Genomic DNA, 23,008 nt, shown 5'->3' with positions numbered 1-23,008 from the left:
TAATCCCATGATTTCTTCTTCTGGACTGCTGTATTTGTCAGCCCAAATAGCCTGGAAGATTCTGTGACTGACCTTGAGGCTTTCACACAGTGGTTCCCATGTAATTTCATCACAGTGGTGGTACTGAGGTAACACAGTAGCAAACTGCATTTTAGATCCACTCCTTCCTTCCAAACATATAATACACCAGGATTATGCTGGGGTCATCCCAAATCCTGCAGTATGGCTGGCTCAAGGTGAAGGGGTGGCTGTGAGCAATGAATGTCAGAAAGTACAAGGCTGAGGTTTCATTAAAGGCTGCTGGGAGCCAGGTCAGGGTAGGGGAACACCATAAGGGGCCAAATGCCTCAGGCAAAACTAAATTTGGGGACTGATAATTTATCTAAAGCTGCTGAGCTAAAGGCTGCTGAGCTGACACAGCTGGCACACAAACATCTGACCATAAGTCAATAATTTTATACTATAAAATCCCACATTTTAATGGCAGGGACTCCTAACAAACCTTTTCTAAAAGCATTTGTGAGATTCTCCCATGAGTGGGGATGTTCTTCAAGGCCAAGTGAAAGAGATTTGCTCACAGTTGTTGGTATGGGAGAATAACATCCAGTCTCTACTTAATAATTATTCTACTGTCTTTAATATCATTGCTTCAATATTGCTTCAGAAAAAAGCTCACTATGCTGGTAACTATAACTGTCTAGCTACCAACTGTCTATAACTATAACTGTGCAGTAAATAATTCTGATTAGAGTATTTTATTCTAATGTTTATCACTAGAATCACCAATAAAATAAATAATTAATCTTATTAATATAAGTATATTGGGTTGCCATCCTTAATCCCACAGAACAAAGCTGTACAAAGATTCAATTGCACCTATAAAATCATTTGACTAAGTCTGGGACTAGGATTGGACCCAGCCACATCCACACTCCTCTGTGAGAAGGAGTTTAGAAGGACAGGGAGTCCTTTCTGCACCTTGTGACTCAACAGGAGAGTTTCTCTAATAAACTTAGTCCAAAGCTTCTTTCTGCTCACAGCATTGATCTTGAGGAGGCAATACAAAAACCTTGCTCACATGACATGTGCAATTAAAGTTTTAAATGGACATGGTGCAAATCTGGCCTCGTGTCAAATGGAAAGCAGTTAAATGCATTTTCCCAAGTTTATCATATCTGTCTTCCCAAATTTTTGCTATGACTTTGTTTGGGGTTTTTTCCCTCAAGTGTTGCATCTTTGCACTTGGTGTTAGAGAACTGACCAAGGTACAACACTTATTAAATCAAATGAATTCCTTTACATCCAGATCCAACTCAAACAACATCACAATAAAGTTGTTTGTTTCTGTTATATAACTGTATGTATGGGAAATAGTTGATTATTTGCAATGAAGAAGGTTTTAAACTTTGCCACTTCTCCTTGGCTTTTGTTGTGTGGTTTTTTTGGCACAACAATGAAGTATTCTGCAGTCCTTACAATCCATTCTTCAGAATTGCTTCACAGATTCAAAATCACAATTATTCAATGCATTATTTGGCATGTACTACTTTTCTTTTGCAGGCAAAATGTAGCAGTCTATTTAGAGAGAGGAGGTCATGTTATGATGGGCCTTGCACATCACATCTTACCTCTGAACAGGAATTTATAACCTTCTCCTTTGTCCTCCTTTGTGAATGCTCACAAAATAACCTTGTTATTTCCTTTCTCTTGCACATCTTGGTATTGAATCTTACTGATGGGATTGTTTGGGGGAAAGAAATATAAAAAGCACAGCTCAGGAAGAGGCATTAGAAATGTACACCAGACCCTGAAAAAAAGTTTTTCATTAGTTTCCAAGTAGGAAAATCAGAGATTTGATAAATGGCTTAAATGTATAACACTTACCTCTTTATTGCCTGTATATATTACCCAAGTGTTAGCTAAACAGCCAATAGTTAGATAGACAATAATTTTTTTGCATCTTTAATGCCAGATATCAGACAGAGTTATGATGCCTACTGATTTCACCTTAAAACAATTGTAACTTGAAGAATTTGCTACTTTCATACACAATAATGTTTGTCTTTAATACATCCACAATTGAGGTACAGTGGCTTGATTTCTTCTTAGGGAAAGAATATTTTTCCTTTGATGAATTTGGAGGCCAGAGATGACAAAAGAAACATGGGCAGTACCTGAAAGCACTCAAGTGGCAAAGCTATATCACAGCTCAAAAATTGCTGGCTTCCAAATTCCTCTTTAGACTTGTAATAAACTGCTACTGATGAGCTTTACATGCTGTACAGTCTGCTGTACATTCACCTCCCACACACACCTTGAGTAATGAGGTGCAGGCACACTTTCTTAGGCAATTAAAAAGAAAAGGAATTAAACATCAGGGAAGATGGACTTGTTATCATTATTGTGTTTCTGTGGGGGAAAAAATTGTAGATCCATAGTTTTACCTCTCCTTTTTCATTTATTTATATGGAATGAAATATGATGTAAAGAGAATCTGTCCCCTTGAGATGTGTCATTCTGTCCCCATCTATAATGTACAAACTGGTTAAAGGCAGGTTGGTGTACCAACAGTTAGAAAAAACAGATATATTCAGGAATCTGTGCTGCAGGCACCATCTATCTTTAGTATCTTAATGCTTTCAAGTGATGAAATACTTTCTGCACCACTATAAAAAGGCTGAGCTTCTGTTTGCTGTTTCACATGGTCAGTACTTGAACTATGGATAATATTCAACCTTGAGCTTGTGATCAGCTTGAGAAACACAATTTATAGGATCAAATTCCTTTAGCCCTCAGCCCCCTGTTCTGTATTTCTAGGGATGGGGCACAGGAGCTTGGCTCTGTCCACGAAAACGTTTTACAGTGCTGTAAGGGAAGAGTAGGGGATCCAAAAGGCAGCTGGTTTAGGCACAGAGGGGAAACAAAACTGTGTGTTCTGTGAAACAGGCCTGGGTCACCTCATGTGGTTTTCAGTGAGAGCATGGAGATTCCCATGTGGGCATATAAGGGCAGACTTCAGGCTGCAGTGTTGAGAAAACAGCTCTGATGATTTCAGCATGAGCAGAACCATGATATGGAGTCCAAAGAATGCATTGAGACAAGCCAGGCTGAACAAATGGCCCATCATTAACTGGAGGCTTCTATGAAAGGAGCACGGGAAAGATGATGATGGCTGCAGTGACCTGAGATTTAATAATGGACATTTATGAACACCTTCAATGTGAATTCTTTTTTATCTGTTAGGGACACAGACTGGGCAAGCAGATACCTGGGGTTCCCCAGTGTATAAAGCTCCATCATGGGTGGCTGCTCTGTGCTGCCACTGGGCCTTTTGCTTTTTCTCTCCAACATCTTTGAGCTCAATGGCCTGTCATTGTCACATTTTCTGGAAAAATCCCCTTGCCCAGGATTCCTCTCCTGGGAAGCTGAGTAGCCTCAGAGAAAAATGAAAACAATAATTATCTCATTCACTTCTCCTGTGTTTTGCTGCTTTGCAATGTGTTTTGGACATTGTTGACCAACTGGTCATTGTTTTAGTGGTTTCATGTGAATTGTTTTGACTTAATGACCAATCACAGTCCAGCTGTGTCAAGGCTCTGGAAAGAGTCACTACTTTTTCATTACTATCTTTTAGCCTTCTGTCTGTATCCTTTCTCTATTCTTTAGTATAGTTTTAGTATAATATAATATAATATAATATAATAATAAATTAGCCTTCTAAGAACATGGAGTCAGATTCATCATTCCTCCCAATGACAGGGGACCCTGAAAATACCACAATGCCCACATGGAATGACATGATTCAAGGACCCAGTTGTCTCCCCTTTGCCACCCAGCTCGGGAATGGAGGGAATGACACAGGTTTGAGGCAAGTGGACCATGCAAAGTCTACCATGTGTTTCGGTCTCCTCAAGAATCATGAGAATGATTAAGTGATTTTTTTTTTTAAGAGCCTTCTGGTGTTTTTCATTCCTCCCCCCTGGAATTCAGCAAGTTAATAACTTCAACTTGTTTCCAGCCACATTTATAGAAAACAGAGCAAGAGCACAAAAGCTTGTACACAGTGGACCAAAGGCCCCTTTGCTGGGGGATCCTCCTTCAGCAGTCAACAAATTATCATGAGCATATGGAGTAAAATGAATTCCATCCTCTGCCTATGTGGAGGTGCATGTTCTGAACAGAACCCCAAGGCCAGTTCAAGGCAGAAACAGAATCAGACATTGGAAAATCATGGTGACTTTTCAGAAGTTTAGCAGACCCATCTGCTTCATCCACCGCAGCCAGGAATTATTTATTCAAAATGTTTAATACAGCAAAAGTGAGGCTAAATATTTTATACATGTTATACACAGACACACACACACATATATATATATATATATTTGCAATTGATATTAGTTTTCCATCTCTATTTAATGTTTGCAGCAAAGAACACTCCTTAAGTGAGTGTTGCCTTTCTCCTTAGATGGTAAAAGCACCTGCAAATTAATTTCCCCTTAATCTTTAAATCAGCAAGTACCAGTTTGCAAAAGATGCTTCCGTCTCTTCCATATCTTCTTTGGGAACAAGTAGAGCACACAGCCTCCCTGAGACTTCCCATCTTCTGCACAGCTCCAGCTGAGGAGCACAGGGTTATTTGCAACCACCTCTTCCATCTGCATTTCATTGCACAGCTCTCAAAAGCAGGTTCTGGAAAGTTTGGAAATTTCACATGCTGTGCTTGATGAGAGTGTGAAGAATGATCCCTTCTTTTGCACCAATGCACAAAACATCTCTGGGCTCCCCTTTTCAAATCCTGGCTCTGACCCCACTGTGATACTTTGTCTGCAGCACTGCCCTCAGCCAGGGGGTTGCAGCCCCTGCTTACCATGCTCAGCACGTAAATCCCAGGGAGGCTGCAGCTCTGATTTCTCTGTCAGGAGCCCTGATCTCCAGGAACTCAGCCAGGCTGCAAAGGGCAGGTTCTTTTCCCCTCTACATTGCTCCCCTCTTCTCTCATGCCCTGAGTCCTGGCCAGGGAAGGACTGAGCAGAGCATTGCTCCAGGTAAGGGGGTCTCTCTGCAGCCCAAGAGGGGCAAGGGCAAATTTCCTGCCTTGCACCAGTTCCAAAGGGAAAACATCCTTTATGCTTCTCTGCCTCACAAAAGGCTCAACAGCCTCAGAACCTTTCTGCTTTTAAATTACACATTTGAGCTAAACTTTGAACTGAGCTGGGACTCCTGTTAGCCTCCTTCAGCTCAGCAAGTGCTTTGTCTCACCAGGGTGAGATCTGTGTGCAAACCATGAGTCCCACTGCTACAGGAGGAGCTCTTGTCTTTGGCTTCCAGCCTGGGGCACACAAACTACATGGTCACTCTTAAAGGAAATACTTCCACACTTTATTTCTCTGAAAATGGGGAATGTGTATCAGATGCTCAGATCACCCAGGATTTACTGACAGACAGTTCTGGGTACAGAGACATAACTGCTTTCTAAATATGATGTTTCCATCTGGAGAGGGCATTCCACAGGATTTTCAGAGTATTCCAGAGAGTCCATTCACCAGCTAGATTCAGCTAGCAATAACACTATTAAGCTTTGGTGTAACCTAACAGGGTTCTACATTACAAGCAAGATAAACTGTGTTTCCATTTCCAGAATGAAATCCAGACATGTCTTCCTAAGTTGTTCTGAGACTCAGTTCAAAACTACTGACTTGGAATACACACAGAATTACACCCAAAGAAGGCACTGGCTCAGGTATGAGAAGCTCTGGAGATGTGGGGGTCATTACCAGGATTTCTGTCACCTTTCCTGCCCAGAGACAGCACCACACTAACACCATTATGCCATTTCTCTTCCAGGGAGGACTTGGCTGTGAATTTCACAGGCTACCCCCTGCATTCCACCCTGTGTACAAACACCATGTGCCCAGGGCTATCAGCAGCAGTACTGCACCAAGAGGAGAGAAGACACAGATTGGCTTCAAAAGGTCATGAGCACTGCCTTGGCTCTGCAGCAAAAAAAAAAGTACTGGAAATGTTGGGTGGGAGAAAAAACTTTCTGTTTTAAGCACTCCTGCAATTAAACCCTTCTGCAAAATACAGGGTTTCTTCTAGTAAGTGGAGACTCAAGGGGTTCTGAATTTAAATTCGCTTCCTGAGCAAAAATAAATTAAAACTATCTAGCTCCAATTTTTCTTCATGTCATCCTGTAATTATAAGGAACTTTATCAAAATCACCAAGTATAGAGTAAGGGGTCCTTAAAGAAACTCACAAAATCATTGCTGTACCTTTATTTCAAATAAGAGTGAGTTGGATTTTCTACTTCAGCAAATTAGAATATATTAATACATTTAGCTCGAATGCAAGGTCTTCTTATTTTTGTATTAAAAATAGCATTTTTTCTCTTGTATTTTCTGCCTAATTAAAGAACAGACATTAATTAATGCATAAGCACCATCAATTTGTCAAATCAGAAAGAAAGCACACCAAAAATTATAATGCATCTTGCCCTTTTATTGTGTTGCATTATAGACAAAGAGAAGTACAGAATAATCATTCTGTTACAACCATAAAGTTGCAGTGTCACTCTGATCCCTTTGGGAGTCAGACAACATCCACTTGTCATTCATTCCACCTTTATATTGTCACAAGCTGCATATATCAAAATTCAACTGTGAGCAACCATATTTCTAAATGAAAACATGAACAAAAAAACCCATTTCTTGTTACAGGACTCTGCAAGATTCTTTAGGGTACCAGCAGAATAAGCATGCACAATATCAATACCAACCACAGACATGCTGCCCCCTGAAAAGGGGAGCTGTGCTGGAAATTCACAGGTTCAGTGCTGGGACTCCATCTCCTGCAAAAAGCTGGCTCAAAAGCTGTGCATTACTTTGGTCCAAATATAAGTGGGAGTAAAGAAGCCAAAGGCTGGTATTTTGCAAGGAAGCTGTGTTAATCCTACTGTTTTCTTTGTGCAATAAAATTTGGTCTGTGATGGTGCCACAGTGCAGTGAGATGCTACCAGAAGGGAGCTGCTGCTGTGTCATGCTGCTTCTCTTGTACACAAAACAGGTCCCAAGGACCTCTAAAGGGGTTTGCTGGGATACCACAAAGGACAAAAGGGATTTCTTGTTTGAAATGCAGGTGCAAGGAAGGTTCTCCTTGCTGAGAACCACACGCCTTTCAAACAACTTTGGCAAAATATATGGCAAGATGCTCCTTTGTGTCACTGAGTAGGACTGCACATGAAATAATAAGTTGGCAGTGGGTCAAAGTTCCCTATTTCCTTGTGTTTTATGTTGCAGACAAAATGGGAGAGAAGCAGTTTGGAAACATACAGACAGCTTCCATCCAAACTTACTGAGCAGGGTGAGAGCAAAATGTCAAAAACACCAGCCACCCATAGAAAGACAGACATACTGAAAAGAATTAGTAAAATTACTTTGAAAACTACTTTTTTTGTTGATCCTGCTCCAATATTCTTGTTTGTATATAAGTTTTCAGCCTGATGCTCAAGCTGATACACAAATCTCTACTTTGGGATGATGTTTTAAGCCCAATGAAAAATGTATTATTATCAACAGGAACTTTCCACTGGGACCATTTTCTGTTCTGCTTCCCAAAATAAAGGAAAAAATGCAAACAATTAGAAAGGATTTGCTATTCTCTTTTAAAGAGTAACAAGACACAATCTTGCTGTCTACTACTTCTACACTGCTTTGATTGTTTTGTTCTCTCTTGTCTCACACTGCATCAGGAATACAAATAACATCAGCACTGTAACCCACCCTGACAGAGTGCTGAGTCCATGCAAGAACTAAGGACCATCTTGGTAGAATTTAAATATTTCCTAAAATACAGTTTGCAAGAGAGTCCTGGACAGGCAGGCATTGTGTAGGCTCTCTGCCAAAACTCTCTGTAGAGGCCACTTTGAGTGGTTCAATCCAGCATGTGATTTGCTTAATGAAAGACATTTCTCCAGAAGATTTTGGCAGATGCAATCAGTTCAACTGCCAGGCAGTATTCATGTGATTACAAATGTTACTGATCACATTAGATACTTAATAAATCTCTCCAAAAAGATCACAGCTACTGTGTGGCTCTGAAGAAATCAAAATTGTGAGACAGATTACTGTGTTTTCTGTGCACTGGACTATTGATACAATTGGGGAACAAATTCCTTCCTCAGACTGCCAAGCAGGCAGTGACAACTATTAATTTCTAGATAATGCCAAGTCTGCTTGTTTGTAAATGTTTATCTATGCATCATGGCAAAGTAGCTTCCTTTTCATGTTATTCTTCTATAAATACATTTAAAAATTTGACTTCACTAACTTTCACAGATCTATGGCAATTCACATAAGCCAAGAGATTGCCCCGAGAGTCCAAGGACCATTTTCGGCTTGAAATACCAAAAAAAGCAGGATGCTATCCTTGCATAAAACCCATAAGCAAGACTTTGGCATTGTTTCTTCTCTTGACATTTCAGCAGATGCAATATCACATAGACTTATGACAAACCACAACAAAGCAAAAATAATCTGAGCTATACCTGTTTTGATAAAAATGCTTTTCCTTATGGTGGAGCACAACTTGCACTCTGTATCTTCCTGTAATTCACTGAACAGCATTTTAAAAATGAATATATGTCCATTGGCCAAATCCCAGTGCTCATTTCAGTGTATTGCATGAAAGCAATCACACAGGCCTCTCTTTTCTGCTCTCAGGAGGAGGGTTTCTGTCTGAAAAAAAAAAACCAAACAAAAATCCATGAAATCAAAGAACTGAATATATTGCTTTAAAAGAGTCCATAATTGATTAGATCTAATCCCTCTGCACAGCTGTAGCCAAGGTGCTCTGCTGAGTGAAAAATCATTGTTCTTAATGCTGGTTTTCATCCAGAAAAAGGGATGAAACGAGTATATTCAGAACTGAGATGCAGGGAGAGTATTTTTATAGTTTGAATGTTTTCATTTTCACAGTTAACTTCCAGGGAGTATGCTGTCAAAATTATTAAAGTGTCCTTTATAAGCACTGCGACAGATTCCACTTTCAACTGCACTGCTCTTAATTCCTTGGTGGTGATTGATGGCTTCCTGTTGATGATGCCTTCAGCCCTGTATAATTTAATTGTACCAGACAGCAAGTGCTGAGGAGCCAGTTGTGCTCTCAGTTACACTGCTGGTTCTCTAGAACAACTCTGAGTTGAATCTAGCTGTCAGTCTAACCCTGTTGTCTGAAACTCGTAATCTTTCAAGGCAGATCTAGGTCTGAGTATGTGGTTCTTATTTCAATCTGAGTTAAATTACTGACAGTTGTTTTATTATCAGTACTTGAGCAAAAGCCTAAAAACCATTCCCAATATACATCATTTAAAATTACTTGCGGTTGTATTTGGAACTCCTTAGTGGAAAAGTATTTCCGAGCTTTTTTTCTCTGCATACAGGGGGGAAATATAATTTTAGGTCTTTAAAGATATTCAAGTATCATTTATTTAATTGTGATCAAATAACTTAAATATTTTGTGGATTCTTCTCACACTTTTGTGAAACAAAGGCTGAGCCTTTTTCATGGCACCATCATTTCAGAAGCCAATTTCTCATGAGACTCAAGATTGTTGGTGCAAGGAATTCACATCAGCAAGTGCAATTGTGACTGAAGAGAAACTTCTTCCTGAGCATATCTTGTGGTTTTCACCCTGTGGTCTGCGGTCCCTCAAGCAGTTTGCAGACTGGCCTTGAAGAGTTTCTTGAGGGGAGAAAAAACGAATTTAGTGGGTTTAAATTCACTGTGAATGAGTTTCCCATCTACACTGCAAAAACCCATTAGAAGTTGAAACCCACTTGTTAAGAAATTATCTCAAAGCTCTGTGAAACAACAGAAGGTCTTCTCCCTGCTGGTGTTCCTCTGTCCTGATACCTCCTGACACACTGGACACAGCAAAGGGCTAATTAACCATGGAGAAGGAGAAGGAGAAGGAGAAGGAGAAGGGGAAGGAGAAGGAGAAGGAGAAGGAGAAGGAGAAGGAGAAGGAGAAGGAGAAGGAGAAGGAGAAGGAGAAGGAGAAGGAGAAGGAGAAGGAGAAGGAGAAGGAGAAGGAGGAGAAGCTTTCCAAAGGAGAAGCTGGGCACTCCTGTGTGGTCCTGCTCCCCTCCTGCCTGGCCTGGGCAGCAGCACCTCTGTCCCCCAGCAGTGCCCACTCTCTGTTATTCACTTCTTCTCAGACTGCAAGCCTGTGCCAGACAGGCTGTTTCAGAACGGCTTTCCCTCCCCTCCCCAGCCCTGTATCCTCCTCAACTCAAACTTTTGACACCCACCTTTGCATTACAGAGGGTTTGTTCACATTCCTTGCCTGCTTTCACTTATCAGCTTAGCTCAACGGCAGGCACTGCTCAGCACTGCTCCCTGCTTGCACAATGAAATCTTGGATGAGTGAATGCTCCCATTGTTAGGAGCCCAGGAGAAATCATAGAATCATCTTAACATCAAACAGGCTTATTGGATTTCACAGCAATGCCAACAAGCTGTCACTGCTACCACAAACTCTGCCTGGGTGTCACTCAGGACTATTTACGGGCAGGAAGAGCAGCTCTGGGAGCACTCAATTGCAAACTGAAAGACTGTGAAAGAGAGGTATCAATTACAAAAATTAATTGTGGGCCTTGATGGCATTGGCTTAGAAAGTCTCTGATATGCAGGAGCAATCCTGCATGGGGCTTGCCTCGTAGCAACAATTTCCAAGACTCAGGAGTTATTCAGTGAAGTTATTTGTGTGTCAAACTCAAGAAATTATAGCTGGTCAGCATGAGCCAAGCATCAGCAGTGGAGTAAGGATATGGAAGCTCTACCTGTCAGAGTATAGAAGGCCACAGTGTGCCATTTGTAGGGCCTTGGCTGCTGTATTTCACTTTAGTATCCCTGCATCAATAATTTGTGTTTAGAAAGCCCTTTGGAGTATCAATACAAAGGCTGGGAAAAGTGTACAGTAATACAGCCTTTATTTACCAGCAGTGTTAAGATCAGTTGTCTAAGGGTGGGTGATCCTACAAACAGCTGTTTAAGGTTCTGTTTGGTTTTGTGATGCACAGTTCCTGTGCCCCTTGCTCTGTAGTAGCACTGGGAGCTGTCTCAGTCATGCCATGGCATGTCAGGCCTGTCCAGGTCCTCACAGGAACAGAAATTCATCTTGTGGCACCCTGGCACCAGCTCCTCCCTTTATATTCTGCCTCACCTCCCCCAAGGCAGCGCTGCTCTCTGGTGGGCTGCACCCTCAGTCCACTCTCCAGACACCACAGACACATCTGAACACCCCTGTGCCTGGGATTAAGGAATTGTGCTGCCTCCATTGCATTCCAAAAAAATCTTTAACTTCCCAGCAAAGCCTGTTGACAGCACAAGAACCAGCACAGCTGCAATTGCACCTGGTCTTGACATGTCATGGGTAAGTACAAAACATTTCAGCTGACCCTAATCCAAACAAGTGGAACTCTGCTATGCACCAGAAGTGCCCAGCACAGCTGCTGGAAGTAAAGCCCCTCTACTGACACTTTACCACTTAAAGAGTTATTTATTATTACTCAAGTGCATGGGAAACTTTTGGAATGTAACCCACACTCAGAACTTTGTCCTAATCAGTTTGTTATTGATAGCTCAGGAAAGCTGAAGTCACTCCAACTTTATTGTTTTGGGCCTGACACAACTGCCCAAGGTCACTAGAAACCAAAGGCAAAGCTACACAATTGACTGATGGTTTGAGACACATAATTGGTTTATGTCCCTTTGGTTGGCTTTGCTGGGAATGACAATTTGAGCTGAGTGTGACTGTAGAGGAGCCCTTAAGGAGCCCTCTCACCTGCCAAGAGGGATGGCCCTGCTCAAAGGAAGGAGTGGTAGAACAAGACATACATGGAGGGGGGCTTTATTAGAGGAGAGAGACCTTCTGCCTCTTGCACACTTCAGCAGCAGAACCACTGTGGAAATCCTACCCCAGCCAGTTTGTACATATTTACAAACCCATACATGTATGAATTACTAAAATCAGGGCATTTAACACACCCTCATTTTGCTCACTGAGACCTCTGGAGACTGCCACGTGAAGTGGCAGAATTCTCTGTGTGCTGTGATAAATGCATGAACAAATGTGCTTCTCCCTTTTCCACAAAGCATCGACCCCTGAGCAAAGGGGGTGAGTGTGTTTGCTTCCCTCTCCTCTGCCAGCCCTGCCTGCCACCTTCTCTCTCTGCTGCTCATTTCTGCTCCTGCAGTGAATAGTCAGTCCACAGCTGGAAAGCAATGGTGTGAGGCACAGAGTAAATCATCTGTCTTGTCTTCCTCTCCTTTGTACATCTTCTTTGCCTCTCCCTTTGGTGCAGGGACTGTCTGAGGTAACTCCTTAGGCTGTTATGCAAGAAGTCAGACTGGATGATCATTACTGAACCTCTGCAGACTGTGAAAAACGATCCGTGCTTGCTCTAAACCTATTTGCTGGGATGGGAGTGAGTCAGCAGGGATGTCACGTCTGCTGCAGCCAGCCAGGCAGCCCTGGCCGCCGGGAGATAAATAAAGGCCGAGGGAAAGGTAGAGATAAAGGCTGAGGGAGAGCGTTCCTGCAGGACACGTACCCGAGTGTCCAGGCTGTACGCCGTCTTCTTCAGGTCCTGCAACGCCCTCTGCATGAACTCGAACGCGTGGCAGTCAACGCAGGGCCGGCCTGCGGGGGAGGCACAGAGAGACAGCACTGTCACGGCAGCAAAGTGCAGTTCAGCAGCACAGTTTAGCAGGAAAGTGCAGTTCAGCAGCACAGTTTAGCAGGAGGAATACTCACAGAGCTTGTCAGGAGAAACTCCAGCTCTTACCAGGCACCCACACCTGCGTGCATGCAAAATCAGGGCTCCTGTATCTATCTCTGTACAAAATCAGGGCTGCCTGTATCTATCTCTGTGCAAAATCAGGGCTGCCTGTATCTATCTCTGTACAAAATCAGGGCTGCCTGTATCTATCTCTGTACAAGATCAGGGCTGCCTGTATCTATCTCTGTGCAAAATCAGGGCTCCTGTATCTATCTCTGTGCAAAATCAGGGCTGCCTGTATCTATCTCTGTGCAAAATCAGGGCTGCCTGTATCTATCTCTGTACAAAATCAGGGCTGCCTGTATCTATTTCTGTGCAAAATCAGGGCTGCCTGTATCTATCTCTGTACAAAATCAGGGCTGCCTGTATCTATTTCTGTGCAAAATCAGGGCTGCCTGTATCTATCTCTGTACAAAATCAGGGCTGCCTGTATCTATCTCTGTGCAAGATCAGGGCTCCTGTATCTATCTCTGTACAAAATCAGGGCTGCCTGTATCTATCTCTGTGCAAGATCAGGGCTCCTGTATCTATCTCTGTGCAAGATCAGGGCTCCTGTATCTATCTCTGTACAAAATCAGGGCTGCCTGTATCTATCTCTGTGCAAGATCAGAGCTGCCTGTATCTATCTCTGTACAAGATCAGGGCTGCCTGTATCTATCTCTGTGGAAATGTGACAGGATCAGCAAAAACCACAGAGTGCTTTGCTGGGTGTGCTTTTCTGAGCATGGCTCAGATTGACTCTGCCTGCTGCTTCAGCCCCCAGCCTCTCTCGTTTGAACTGAAATCCTTACCCTATTGTAAATCAAAGGCAGCTCCAATGAAGGGGAGAGAGAATGATGCATCTGACTCCTTCATCAGAAGGCTAATTAATTACTTTATTTTATTTTTTTTCTATTATACTATGTACATTGTATCTAAACTGAATCTGCCATGCACTCACTCTTGCTCACAACTGCTCACACTGCACTCCTCTCTCATTCTCTCCTGACTGTCCCATGACAGTCTGACACACACACACTTCTTGGCCCTGATAGGACAAGGAAACAAAACATCTTCACTGTGGGTAAACAATCTCCATATTGCATTCTACTCTAGCACAACACAGGCACAGCAAGTGAGATAAGAATTGTGTTTTCCTTCTTCTCTGCTTGTCTCACAGCTTCTCTCTGTTCAGAGGGCATGTGAATTCCACATTAGCCTTCTCAGACATGGGTTAATTCTCAACAGATACACTGAAAATAGCAGTTTGCAGTGGTTCAGGAACCAGACAGGCAGGTCTGTTTTTACAGGAGCTCTTACAGAGCAGCTTGGCAAGGGACAATGCCAGATCTGTATTTGCTTCCTTTCACCTGCTGCTGTATTTTTTCTCTGCCAGGAATGCAAAGCATCCCACTGGCTCTGCAGCTGCTGCCAGTGTGTGTGCACAGAGGGGCAGGGCAGGGAAAAGGCAGAGACTGGAGGAGGAGGGGACTTGACAACTAAAATGGCTCACTTCTTTCCATGCTACCAGACCAGATTTCCAGCTAACTGCCTCTGGAACATTAATATCTTCAATCTTATCTTAATTTCTAATTTTAAATTCCTGTAGAGACTCCTCTCTGCTGTTGTCCCAAATGTGTCCAAGGAAGCTGGCACCTCTGTACACAAGTGTGAATATATTCATCCCTAAAAGTAAAGAAAACTAAATAATTGGTTTACAGAAAGAACTGTAACTTAGACCACAACATGGTCTTGTAAAAAGTCTCTCCCCATCTTTCTTATAGGCTCCCTCCAGGTGCTTAAAAACAGGGAAAAGGAGAAAATAGAATCACACAGACTGAGCTTTTTTGACTTCCATTCCCAGTAACACACCTGAAAAAACCCACCAAATTGTCTCTAAATACCTGACATTTCTGCTCTGCCGGGGTTCACCCTGCACCAACCTCTGACTGTTTGAAGTTAATGATGTGTGAGTTTTCAGCAGAAGAAATTGCAGGCACTGGAGGAGATGCAGGGGGAATGGGGAAAGATGACATTTCCTACTGATCCCAGAGCCCCCCTGGTGGGGGGAGAGCTGAAATCCTTGTGCTCATGCAGCCACCTGTGCTGCTCTCCCAGAGCAGAGGGTGCAAAGCTGCTGCTGAGATGGCTGGGGAGCTGTGTGGAGCCAGGGACCTGCTGGGCACCCTGCAGCACCCTCTGTGCCTGGTACCCCTCTGTGCCTGGCACCCTCTGTGCCTGGCACCCTCTGTGCCTGGCACCCTCTGTGCCTGGTACCCCTCTGTGCCTGGTACCCCTCTGTGCCTGGCACCCTCTGTGCCTGGTACCCTCTGTGCCTGGCACCCTCTGTGCCTGGTACCCCTCTGTGCCTGGTACCCCTCTGTGCCTGGCACCCTCTGTGCCTGGCACCCTGCTGCCAGCACTGCCTTCTGCCTTGTACCTGGAGGAAGGGAGCAGCCAGAGTGCTTGTCAGTCCCCAGCAAGCCTCTCAGGGGTTTTGATCTATTCAGGAGGAGTTTCTCTCCCACCTGTCCTTCTCCACCTCCCCTCAGTGCAAGTGGCATCTCAGGGAGACCTGGGGATCAAGGTAGGGATTTAATTCCCATTCTGTGAGAAGATGCAAAGTCCCCACCTCTGTCAGCACTGCTCACAAAGACTCTGCCTCTGCAGGCACAGGAGTAGTGACAGGATGGTTTTGAGCACACTTTAAAGACACTCAACCTCCTCCTGCTTTCAGTATTGCAGTAATTTAATTGTTTCTACTTCAGAGCATGAAACAGAGCCCTTAGAAAGAACCTGCATGCTCAGATGGTGTCAGCAAATCCATCATTCACTCAGTGTCATGCCCTGCTCCCTCTCACTCTGGTCTGCTCAGAAACACCTTGCCCTGGCTCCACCTCAGGGAGGTGCTGCATGCCCTGGAGTGCTGACAAGCACCAAAGTGTTCTCAAAATCAGAACCTGAAGGAGAAAAAAAAAAAATCAGGTGATAAGTTAATGTCTCCTGCTTCTGCAGTGGGAAGAAAGCACTTTTGAGGAGAGCCATGAATTCCATAATCTGTCACTGCTTGTCACGCAGGAAGTGTTCCCAGGGCTTTGTGAAAGCTGTGATGGGATGGTTGGGATCATTCACTGCTATTTATGACAGCCAAGTGCTCCTGTGTGGACAGGGGGGCACTAGTGGAATGGCACAACCATGCCAAGTGGTTATTTCACTTCTGGCAGTCCTGGGAAAGAAGCTGCCCTGGTATCAAAGCATCTTCTGCAGCAGAAGGGTGGTGGCAAAGGGGACACCTGCCTGTGCAGCTCTGAGTGTCCTGAATCAGACCTGCAAAGCTCCTAACACAGCACTGCCCTCCAAAGTCAGAGTGCACATGCAGCCAGTTTCAGCACATAACAGCATATTCACTCTTTACTGTCATTTACTGGGCTGTGCTCCATGGTGGAGGATCCTTCTCCAGGCACTGCTGTCTCTGGGTCAGGTCAGCATCCCTGCCTGCTGGGAGCCAGTAGCCAATGGCAGATACTCAAGGAAGACACAAGAGTAAGTGTCTGGCAATGTTCTCCTAGCCTAGCAGGATGCTGGAGGATATCCTGCATTTGGCTGGTGTTTCTACATCTGATAAGCCCTCCATGAATTTTTCTCACATTAATTTGCACTGTTGCTTCCTGAATCCATGCAAACTTTTGTCATCTGCAACATCCTGTGGCAATGAGTTCCACAGCTCAGCTATTCACTGAGTGAACAAAATACCATTCTTGTCTGCTCTGAAGTTGACATCTGCTGCTTTCATTTCCTGCCTCTAATTTTTGCAGTGGAAGAGACAGTTACTAAATAATCACCAACTTTGTCCCACTCAGGACTTTGATGTTCTCCATCACTCTCTGCCTTGGTCTGCTTTCCAGAATGAAGAGCTGAGCTGCTAAGCTGACCTGCCTCTGTGGATTTGACCTCTCTTCATGCCCACAATATTTTCAGCAAGGTGCCCATGGACATTTCCCCAACAGAAATATGCCTAAACATCTGTTTTACCAAACAAATCTAAATAAGCGCTGTTGCCAATAGGAGCAATCCCACTGTGCTTTCTGTCCTTGGCTATGGCATCCCACACTTCCACTTGCTCCCAGCAGGAGTCACAATGCAGCTCCTCCCTCAGCTGGATCACTGACTTTTATCCCCCCAGAGCAGATCCTGAATGCCCAACTTCTGGGGCCAGGAGAAGAAACAGTGCAAGGAGAGGAGACCAGGTCATGGAGAGGAGAAGGGCAGAGGCAGCACAGGCTTACATCAGCTTAAAGCAGCCATGAAACCAAATCTTGAGTCACATCATAGCAAAGTTTAGCAGAGTGCTATTAATTCCTTGCTGACAGCTGGAAACAGACCATCATTCATAGGGAGACTTAACAGGTCTGTGGATTAACATAATGAGAATTATCAAGAGTCAGCTATAACTCTTTAAATGGGTCCTGTCAGCACAAATACTCTATGTGTCTTTGTGTGTTTTGGGAGAAGTGAGAGAAGAGAAAAAATATATTTTTTGGCTTCTTCTTGGTGAAGACCTGGGATTGAAAGCACTGTGTAAGTCTAATTTACTTCCCCTTGCATACACTTGGTGTTTATTCTTCGTATTTCATGTACCTTGGCTAATGAAAACAGACTGACCAGCTTCTGGTCCTCATATTCCACATTTTAGCTTCCACAGTGGGTGATCTGGGCTATAGATGCAATGGGAGGTTGGGGAAATAACTTATTTTTTTTCCTAGTGGATTGCAGAGAACTTTAAAGAAAATAATCTGTGAGTATTAGTAGCACCACTTCAAACTTGAGCAGTCTTTTGCATATGCTAAGTGCTGTGAATAAAGTATAAGGACACAATTAATCATTGCTAATTAGAATTATGCATAAAGAGCTGTGCCTGGCTGTGTGACTGGCAGAGAGCAGGGGCTGGAGCCCCAGCCAGATCCCAGGATCTGGGACAGGACAGGATCTGTCTGCACTGCTAAAGAGATCTGTGACTCACTCTCATGCTCCTCTCCTGTGACTCCTGCACCTCCCACACTTGTAAGGAGCATTGCTGCCCCTGTCCTGCTCCTGGTGCTGCAGGAGGGACACATTCCTCCCACCAGCTGGGGGAGAGACCGTGGGGTCCATGTGGGAATGCTCCTGCTAAGGGTGCGCTGCCAGTGCCATGTCACACAGCTGGGAGCAGATGAAAGCATCGAGCACCACACTGCTCTGCCCTGCTGGAGGACACTCAGTATGGCCCCATCCCACATCCCTGTTAAGAATGTGCACTGGAGAGCCCTTTCCCCTCTGGGCCATCCTGGGTCCAGTTTGCCTGGGCTGACAGTGAGGCCCAAGTGCAGCCATGGGGAAGTGCTGCTCGTGCTGCAGAGGCAGTGCCCTCTGCAGGGGTCAGTGCCCACAGGGACCAGCTCCTGGTGAGATGTAGCCAGTGGAGCATCAAGGAAAAGATCCAGGAGTGTCTCTACTAGATCACACCAAAGTGAGTGCCTGACCCAGTGCCCAGTCTCCCACAGCCTGCTCTCTTGAGGAATAATGAAAGTCTGGGAGCATCCCCAAGCCTTGAGAGTGGGATAGCTCCACTCTGGAACTCAGCTCTGTCTGACTGGCCTCCTCTCATGGACACAAGTGTGCCCAGGTCCATCCTAGCAGAGTACTGGTGCAGTCATGTCCCCATGCCAGGGTGCATCCTGGGCACTGTTATACCTTCATGGCCAGCAATGGGTGCCTTGGAATAGCATGAGAACAGGGCAAGTCTGGAGGGATGCATTCCCAAAGAGCCTCCCAGGTCTCAGGAGCATGCTAAGGCAGCCCTGAGCCAGAAGAAATGCCCCTGTATCTAACAGCCCTTTCTAGGATTTTTTCCCTTGAATTTAAACCAGTTCTGCAATCTCACACAAACATTTAGCATCCACAATGTCCTAAGGGAAGAGTTTCACAGGTTAACCATCAGGAAGAGCCCTGACAGGCAAAGGAAAGTGTCTGGAGCACTTAGCAGCTATGCAGCTCTCTCCCAACAAGTGGATGATGAGGAGCATCAGGAGTTCCTTGTGGCTTTAAAACTCTGTCCCTGCAGCAGCCCAAAACAATTTACAGTTCACAATCAGCCTTGCTCCTGGCCTGGTCTCAGACTGCAATAGCATTTTGCTTTTGTAGCAGTGCTCACAGCCCCTGTTCCTGGGGATGGGGCAGTGTGTCTCTGGGTAACACTGCCCCAGAAACACTCTGACCTGCCCTGCAGTCCACACTCTTACATTCAGGAGTGAGACAAGACAAGGAATCTTCCTCAAAGGCTGTTCAAGGCACTCCACAGCCTGGCTAGAGAAGGGTAATAAGATGGTAAAAAGGTTCCTTGATCCTGTAAGAAGGATGGGACAGACTTTTTTGCAGGGCCTGTTGTGATAGGTCAAGGGGTAATGGTTCTGAAATAAAAGAGGGTCAATTTAAATTAGTTAAGGAAGAAGTTTTTTGCTGTGAGAGTGGGGAGGCGCTGGCATGGGTTGCCCAGAGAGGTGGCAGGTGCCCCACCCCAGGAAATGTGCAAGGTCAGGTTGAACTTGACTCTGATAAAGTTGAACATGTCCCTGCCCATGGCAGGGGGTTGGACCAGATGAGCTCTAAAGGGCCCTTCCCACCTTTCTATGCTTTTATAATTCTTTGACACTTGGGTCAGAAATCCTGGCCAAGAGTTTTGTTCTGCAATTCAAATGGGAGTTTTCACTACACAAGTAGAACAAGAAACTCCTGTATACATTTTCCCAAATGTGTTGACTTGCCTGTGCTGACACAGACACACAAAGAGTATGAACAATGTATTTTCCAAGCCTGATTTTTTCTTTGAGGAGATAAAATGGACTACTCATCACAAAACTTATTAGAATTAATGAATTCCTAGGAAACAGGCACACAACAGTGAGATCTGGTTTAGAACAGACCAAAACTTTGCCCTAATTTAAAAAAAAAAGATAATGGAAAAGAAAGAAATTCAACATCTAAATCCCATTAGTTTCATCTAATGGAATTAATTGTGAATAAAATGCAGTGACAAAATCAGACTTTGTATTAAATATTTTGATAGTCATATAAAAAGATAGCTGTGATACAAAGTAAGCATGACTAAGAACTAGAGATTTGTTTTTATGCAATTATCTTACTTGTTGTTTTTTTTCCAGAGGACATTTTTGTTTCTAATGAGTGGCTATTTCCCACTTGCTGTCACCAAAACACCCCGAGAACATTGACTCCATCCCCTAATAACTTTGAACTATTGCCTCATTTTGGAGCTGAGAAAGTTTAGAGACTTACTCAAGATGACAGAGGAAGCTCATATAGAGCTGTGATCCAAATTCGAGAGCTCCCAGCTCTGTGGTGTGCTCAAGCCAGTCTGTCAGATTTATTTATTTTTTAGGTTTGCAGGATTTCAGAAATTTATATTTGCTTTCCAAATGCACTGTTTGGGTAAACACCCCCTGTGTTGATTTGTAGTAGCTACAAGAAAGTTGAACTTGACCTATTGTTCCAACCAAATAATAAAATAAGCAAGATGCAAAGCCCCAGCAGAAATACACACAAATTTTCTTCTAACAATAATCAGACTAGTAAGGACATCATAGGTATTGTGGCAAATCTATGTATACCAATTAAAACTATCTAATGAAATGAAACTCTCAAGAAGCACATCTTAGAGACCTACAAAGAGCTTGAGCACAAGATCAAATGAAAATCAAGAGTATGCAGTTAGCAATTTTCCCCTAAATAACTACTAATCCTCTGCTTGCATGCTGTTTCTGTGGCCGTTGCTTTCATGTGCTTTGCTGCCAGGGCACACGCTCATCATTATCAGGCAGCAGCGGGTTCCCCTGGAGCAGGGAGCCCGTGCGGCTGCTGGGGGCAGTGGAGGAAGGCAGGCAGGGCAGGGTGCGATCGCAGGAGGTGCGATTGCAGCAGGTACCTACTTTCTGCAGGGATGGCAGGGCAGGGTACGATCGCAGGAGGTGCGATTGCAGCAGGTACCTACTTTCTGCAGGGATGGCAGTGCCGGGGTCCTGGGCAGCCCCCACGAGCCCGGCGCTGAGCAGGCTGAGCGCCGACAGCAGCAGGATTCCCACCCGCGCCTCGCTCCGCACGGGCGCCATCGCTCCCGGCGATAACTCAAGCTGTCTTCCCTGCCTGCAACGAGGAGAAGCAGTGAAAAACCAGCAGTTTGCTCCCTGCAGGCTGCTCACCAAGAAGCGGGTGAGATGTGCTGAGCCCGGAGCCCTGCAGGCACAAAGCCGCTCGCACAGGCCGCTGCCGGCCGCGCCGTGGGCCCCCGATGCACCCCAAGGACCAGCGTGCCCAGTACCTGCTCCTTCTCCTTGCCTGGGTGCCAGAGCCTCGGAGCAGCTGGGGAGAGCAGGCAAGGCTCCAGCAGGCACTGTGAGCATGCGCCCCTCCAGCATCCCCCCTTCCCTGATTGGGGTCATTGCCATGGAGATTTGCTATAGCAACGCCGAAAAATCGGAGCTGCCGAGTGGGGAAGGAGATTTAAAGGGACCACAATGTGATGGGTGGTCACTGCTGCACTCCTCCTCTGCTCCCAAAGGCCATGCCCTCTCCTTGGCAGGCACTGGCTGCTGGGACCCACCTAGGAGAGTCTTGGGCAGTTTTTGTGTTTGTTGCTGTTATTCCTGAAGGGACTGTGCTGAAATACTCAGCTCCCATCCCTTGCTTTAGCTGTAACTCACTTAAAGTGAGATCTCATTCTGTGAGGCATCAAATGAGAGAAAAACTCAGAAGTTTGCTTGGATAAATGAAGTTGCAGAGCCTGCTGATGGTATCCTGTACTTTGGGGAAGAATCCATTATGTCTTTGTTTAACTACACTGAAAATGAGGCCTTGTGGACAGCAGCACCCCTGGCACATGGACCAACCATGAAAACAGATCCTGCACAGCATCACCTTAGGGTGACCATGCTAACAGCCCAGCCAAAACCTACACACTGCAAAAATTTAAGGATACTCTCTTCAAGCTCAACTTTTGACCTGGGATCAGCCCTTATTTATTTTTTTGTTTATTTATTTTTTTCTTGTGTCCTGACAAAGTTAAAGCAGGAAACTTCCTGGAGAGGGAATCTGTGTAAGCACCTGGCTGACACCAAGCATTCAGACAGGGGAGGTGATACCTTTTGGAAAAGAGAAAGAGATGCTCTAACACCTACCTGCTTGCCCCAGAGCACGATTAAAGGCTCATTTTGCAACATAAATGTTCAATTCATGGCTTTGTTGTTCTCTCACAGAAGGGCACTCCATCTCCTCTCACCAAGGAGAGGCTCCAGCCTTCCTGGCCTGTACAGAATAACCACCCTGCCAGGCTGTGCAGGTACCAATCTTCCCAGACATAGACATAGTTTGTCCTTGGCTTTCTTCAGCCCTAGAAACTTTCACCAGCACTGCCCTCTGCTTCTATTTCACTTGTTCCTGTGGCTTTTTCAGAACTACATCTTACAGCCCTCTTTCAATGCTTGTGCTTTTGGATCAGGTTAGTTTAAAAGTCCTCTCACAGGACTTTCTGGCAAAGTGGACATGCCTCTCTTGCAAGGGGGCAGCCCAGAGTTATGGAAGCAATTCTTACAAGAATGACACACTGACAAATATTTAGCCCACAGTGCAACTGCAACTCAAATTCCCTTGTGTGGAAGGTCCAGCAGAGGGTCTCAGCCACTGGGATCTGGGTGAGACTAGGCACACATATGCACCAACATGTCTCCACTGGCTTTATGAGAAGCTGAGACTCCTAATCCAAGCTCTGATGCTGGATGCCTGAAGTGAGGTTGTGTGAGATGGACCAGTTTTACATTGTTTGTCTCATCTCAGGCCTCCCAGGCCTGTTACAGGAGCAGCTCCACAAGAGTCAGGATATAAACAAACATTATAGAGCCTGACTGTACACTCATCTAGGGCTGGTCACACTGTCTAGCCATGATCTTCAGTATTAAATAGCATCAAATTCTGGCACAAAATCCAAAATCCTCACACTTCCACTCACCCTAGCATATGAGTTTCTTGCCTGTACCCTTATTATGGTCCCATAGCTATAACCCACTTTTCATACATGAGTTTCAAGAAAGGGACAGGAAGGAATTACCTACAGTTGCAATAACCTTTGATGAGGTAGAAAGCACTC

At 44.7% G+C, this 23,008-nt stretch overlaps 1 protein-coding gene across 1 annotated transcript; it reads right to left on the bottom strand.

The window, feature by feature from the left end:
• Positions 1-6,478: 6,478 nt before the first annotated feature.
• On the bottom strand, positions 6,479-21,310 carry LOC139599696 (NELL2-interacting cell ontogeny regulator 1-like). Its single transcript, XM_071447219.1, has 4 exons — positions 21,188-21,310; positions 20,861-21,012; positions 12,613-12,701; positions 6,479-8,733 (listed from the first exon to the last, which is right to left on the bottom strand). Exons 2-4 carry the CDS (start codon positions 20,976-20,978, stop codon positions 8,668-8,670), a joined length of 273 nt encoding a protein of 90 aa, XP_071303320.1. The 5' UTR covers positions 20,979-21,012; positions 21,188-21,310; the 3' UTR covers positions 6,479-8,667.
• Positions 21,311-23,008: the final 1,698 nt, after the last annotated feature.

The sequence above is a fragment of the Agelaius tricolor genome, unplaced genomic scaffold (genome assembly GCF_023055355.1).
Source record: "Agelaius tricolor isolate 1412-34295 unplaced genomic scaffold, bAgeTri1.0.p SCAF_24, whole genome shotgun sequence".
Taxonomy (NCBI): Eukaryota; Metazoa; Chordata; class Aves; order Passeriformes; family Icteridae; genus Agelaius; species Agelaius tricolor.
Note: the sequence above shows the minus strand (reverse complement) of the source record. Positions and strands in the feature narration are given on the sequence as shown.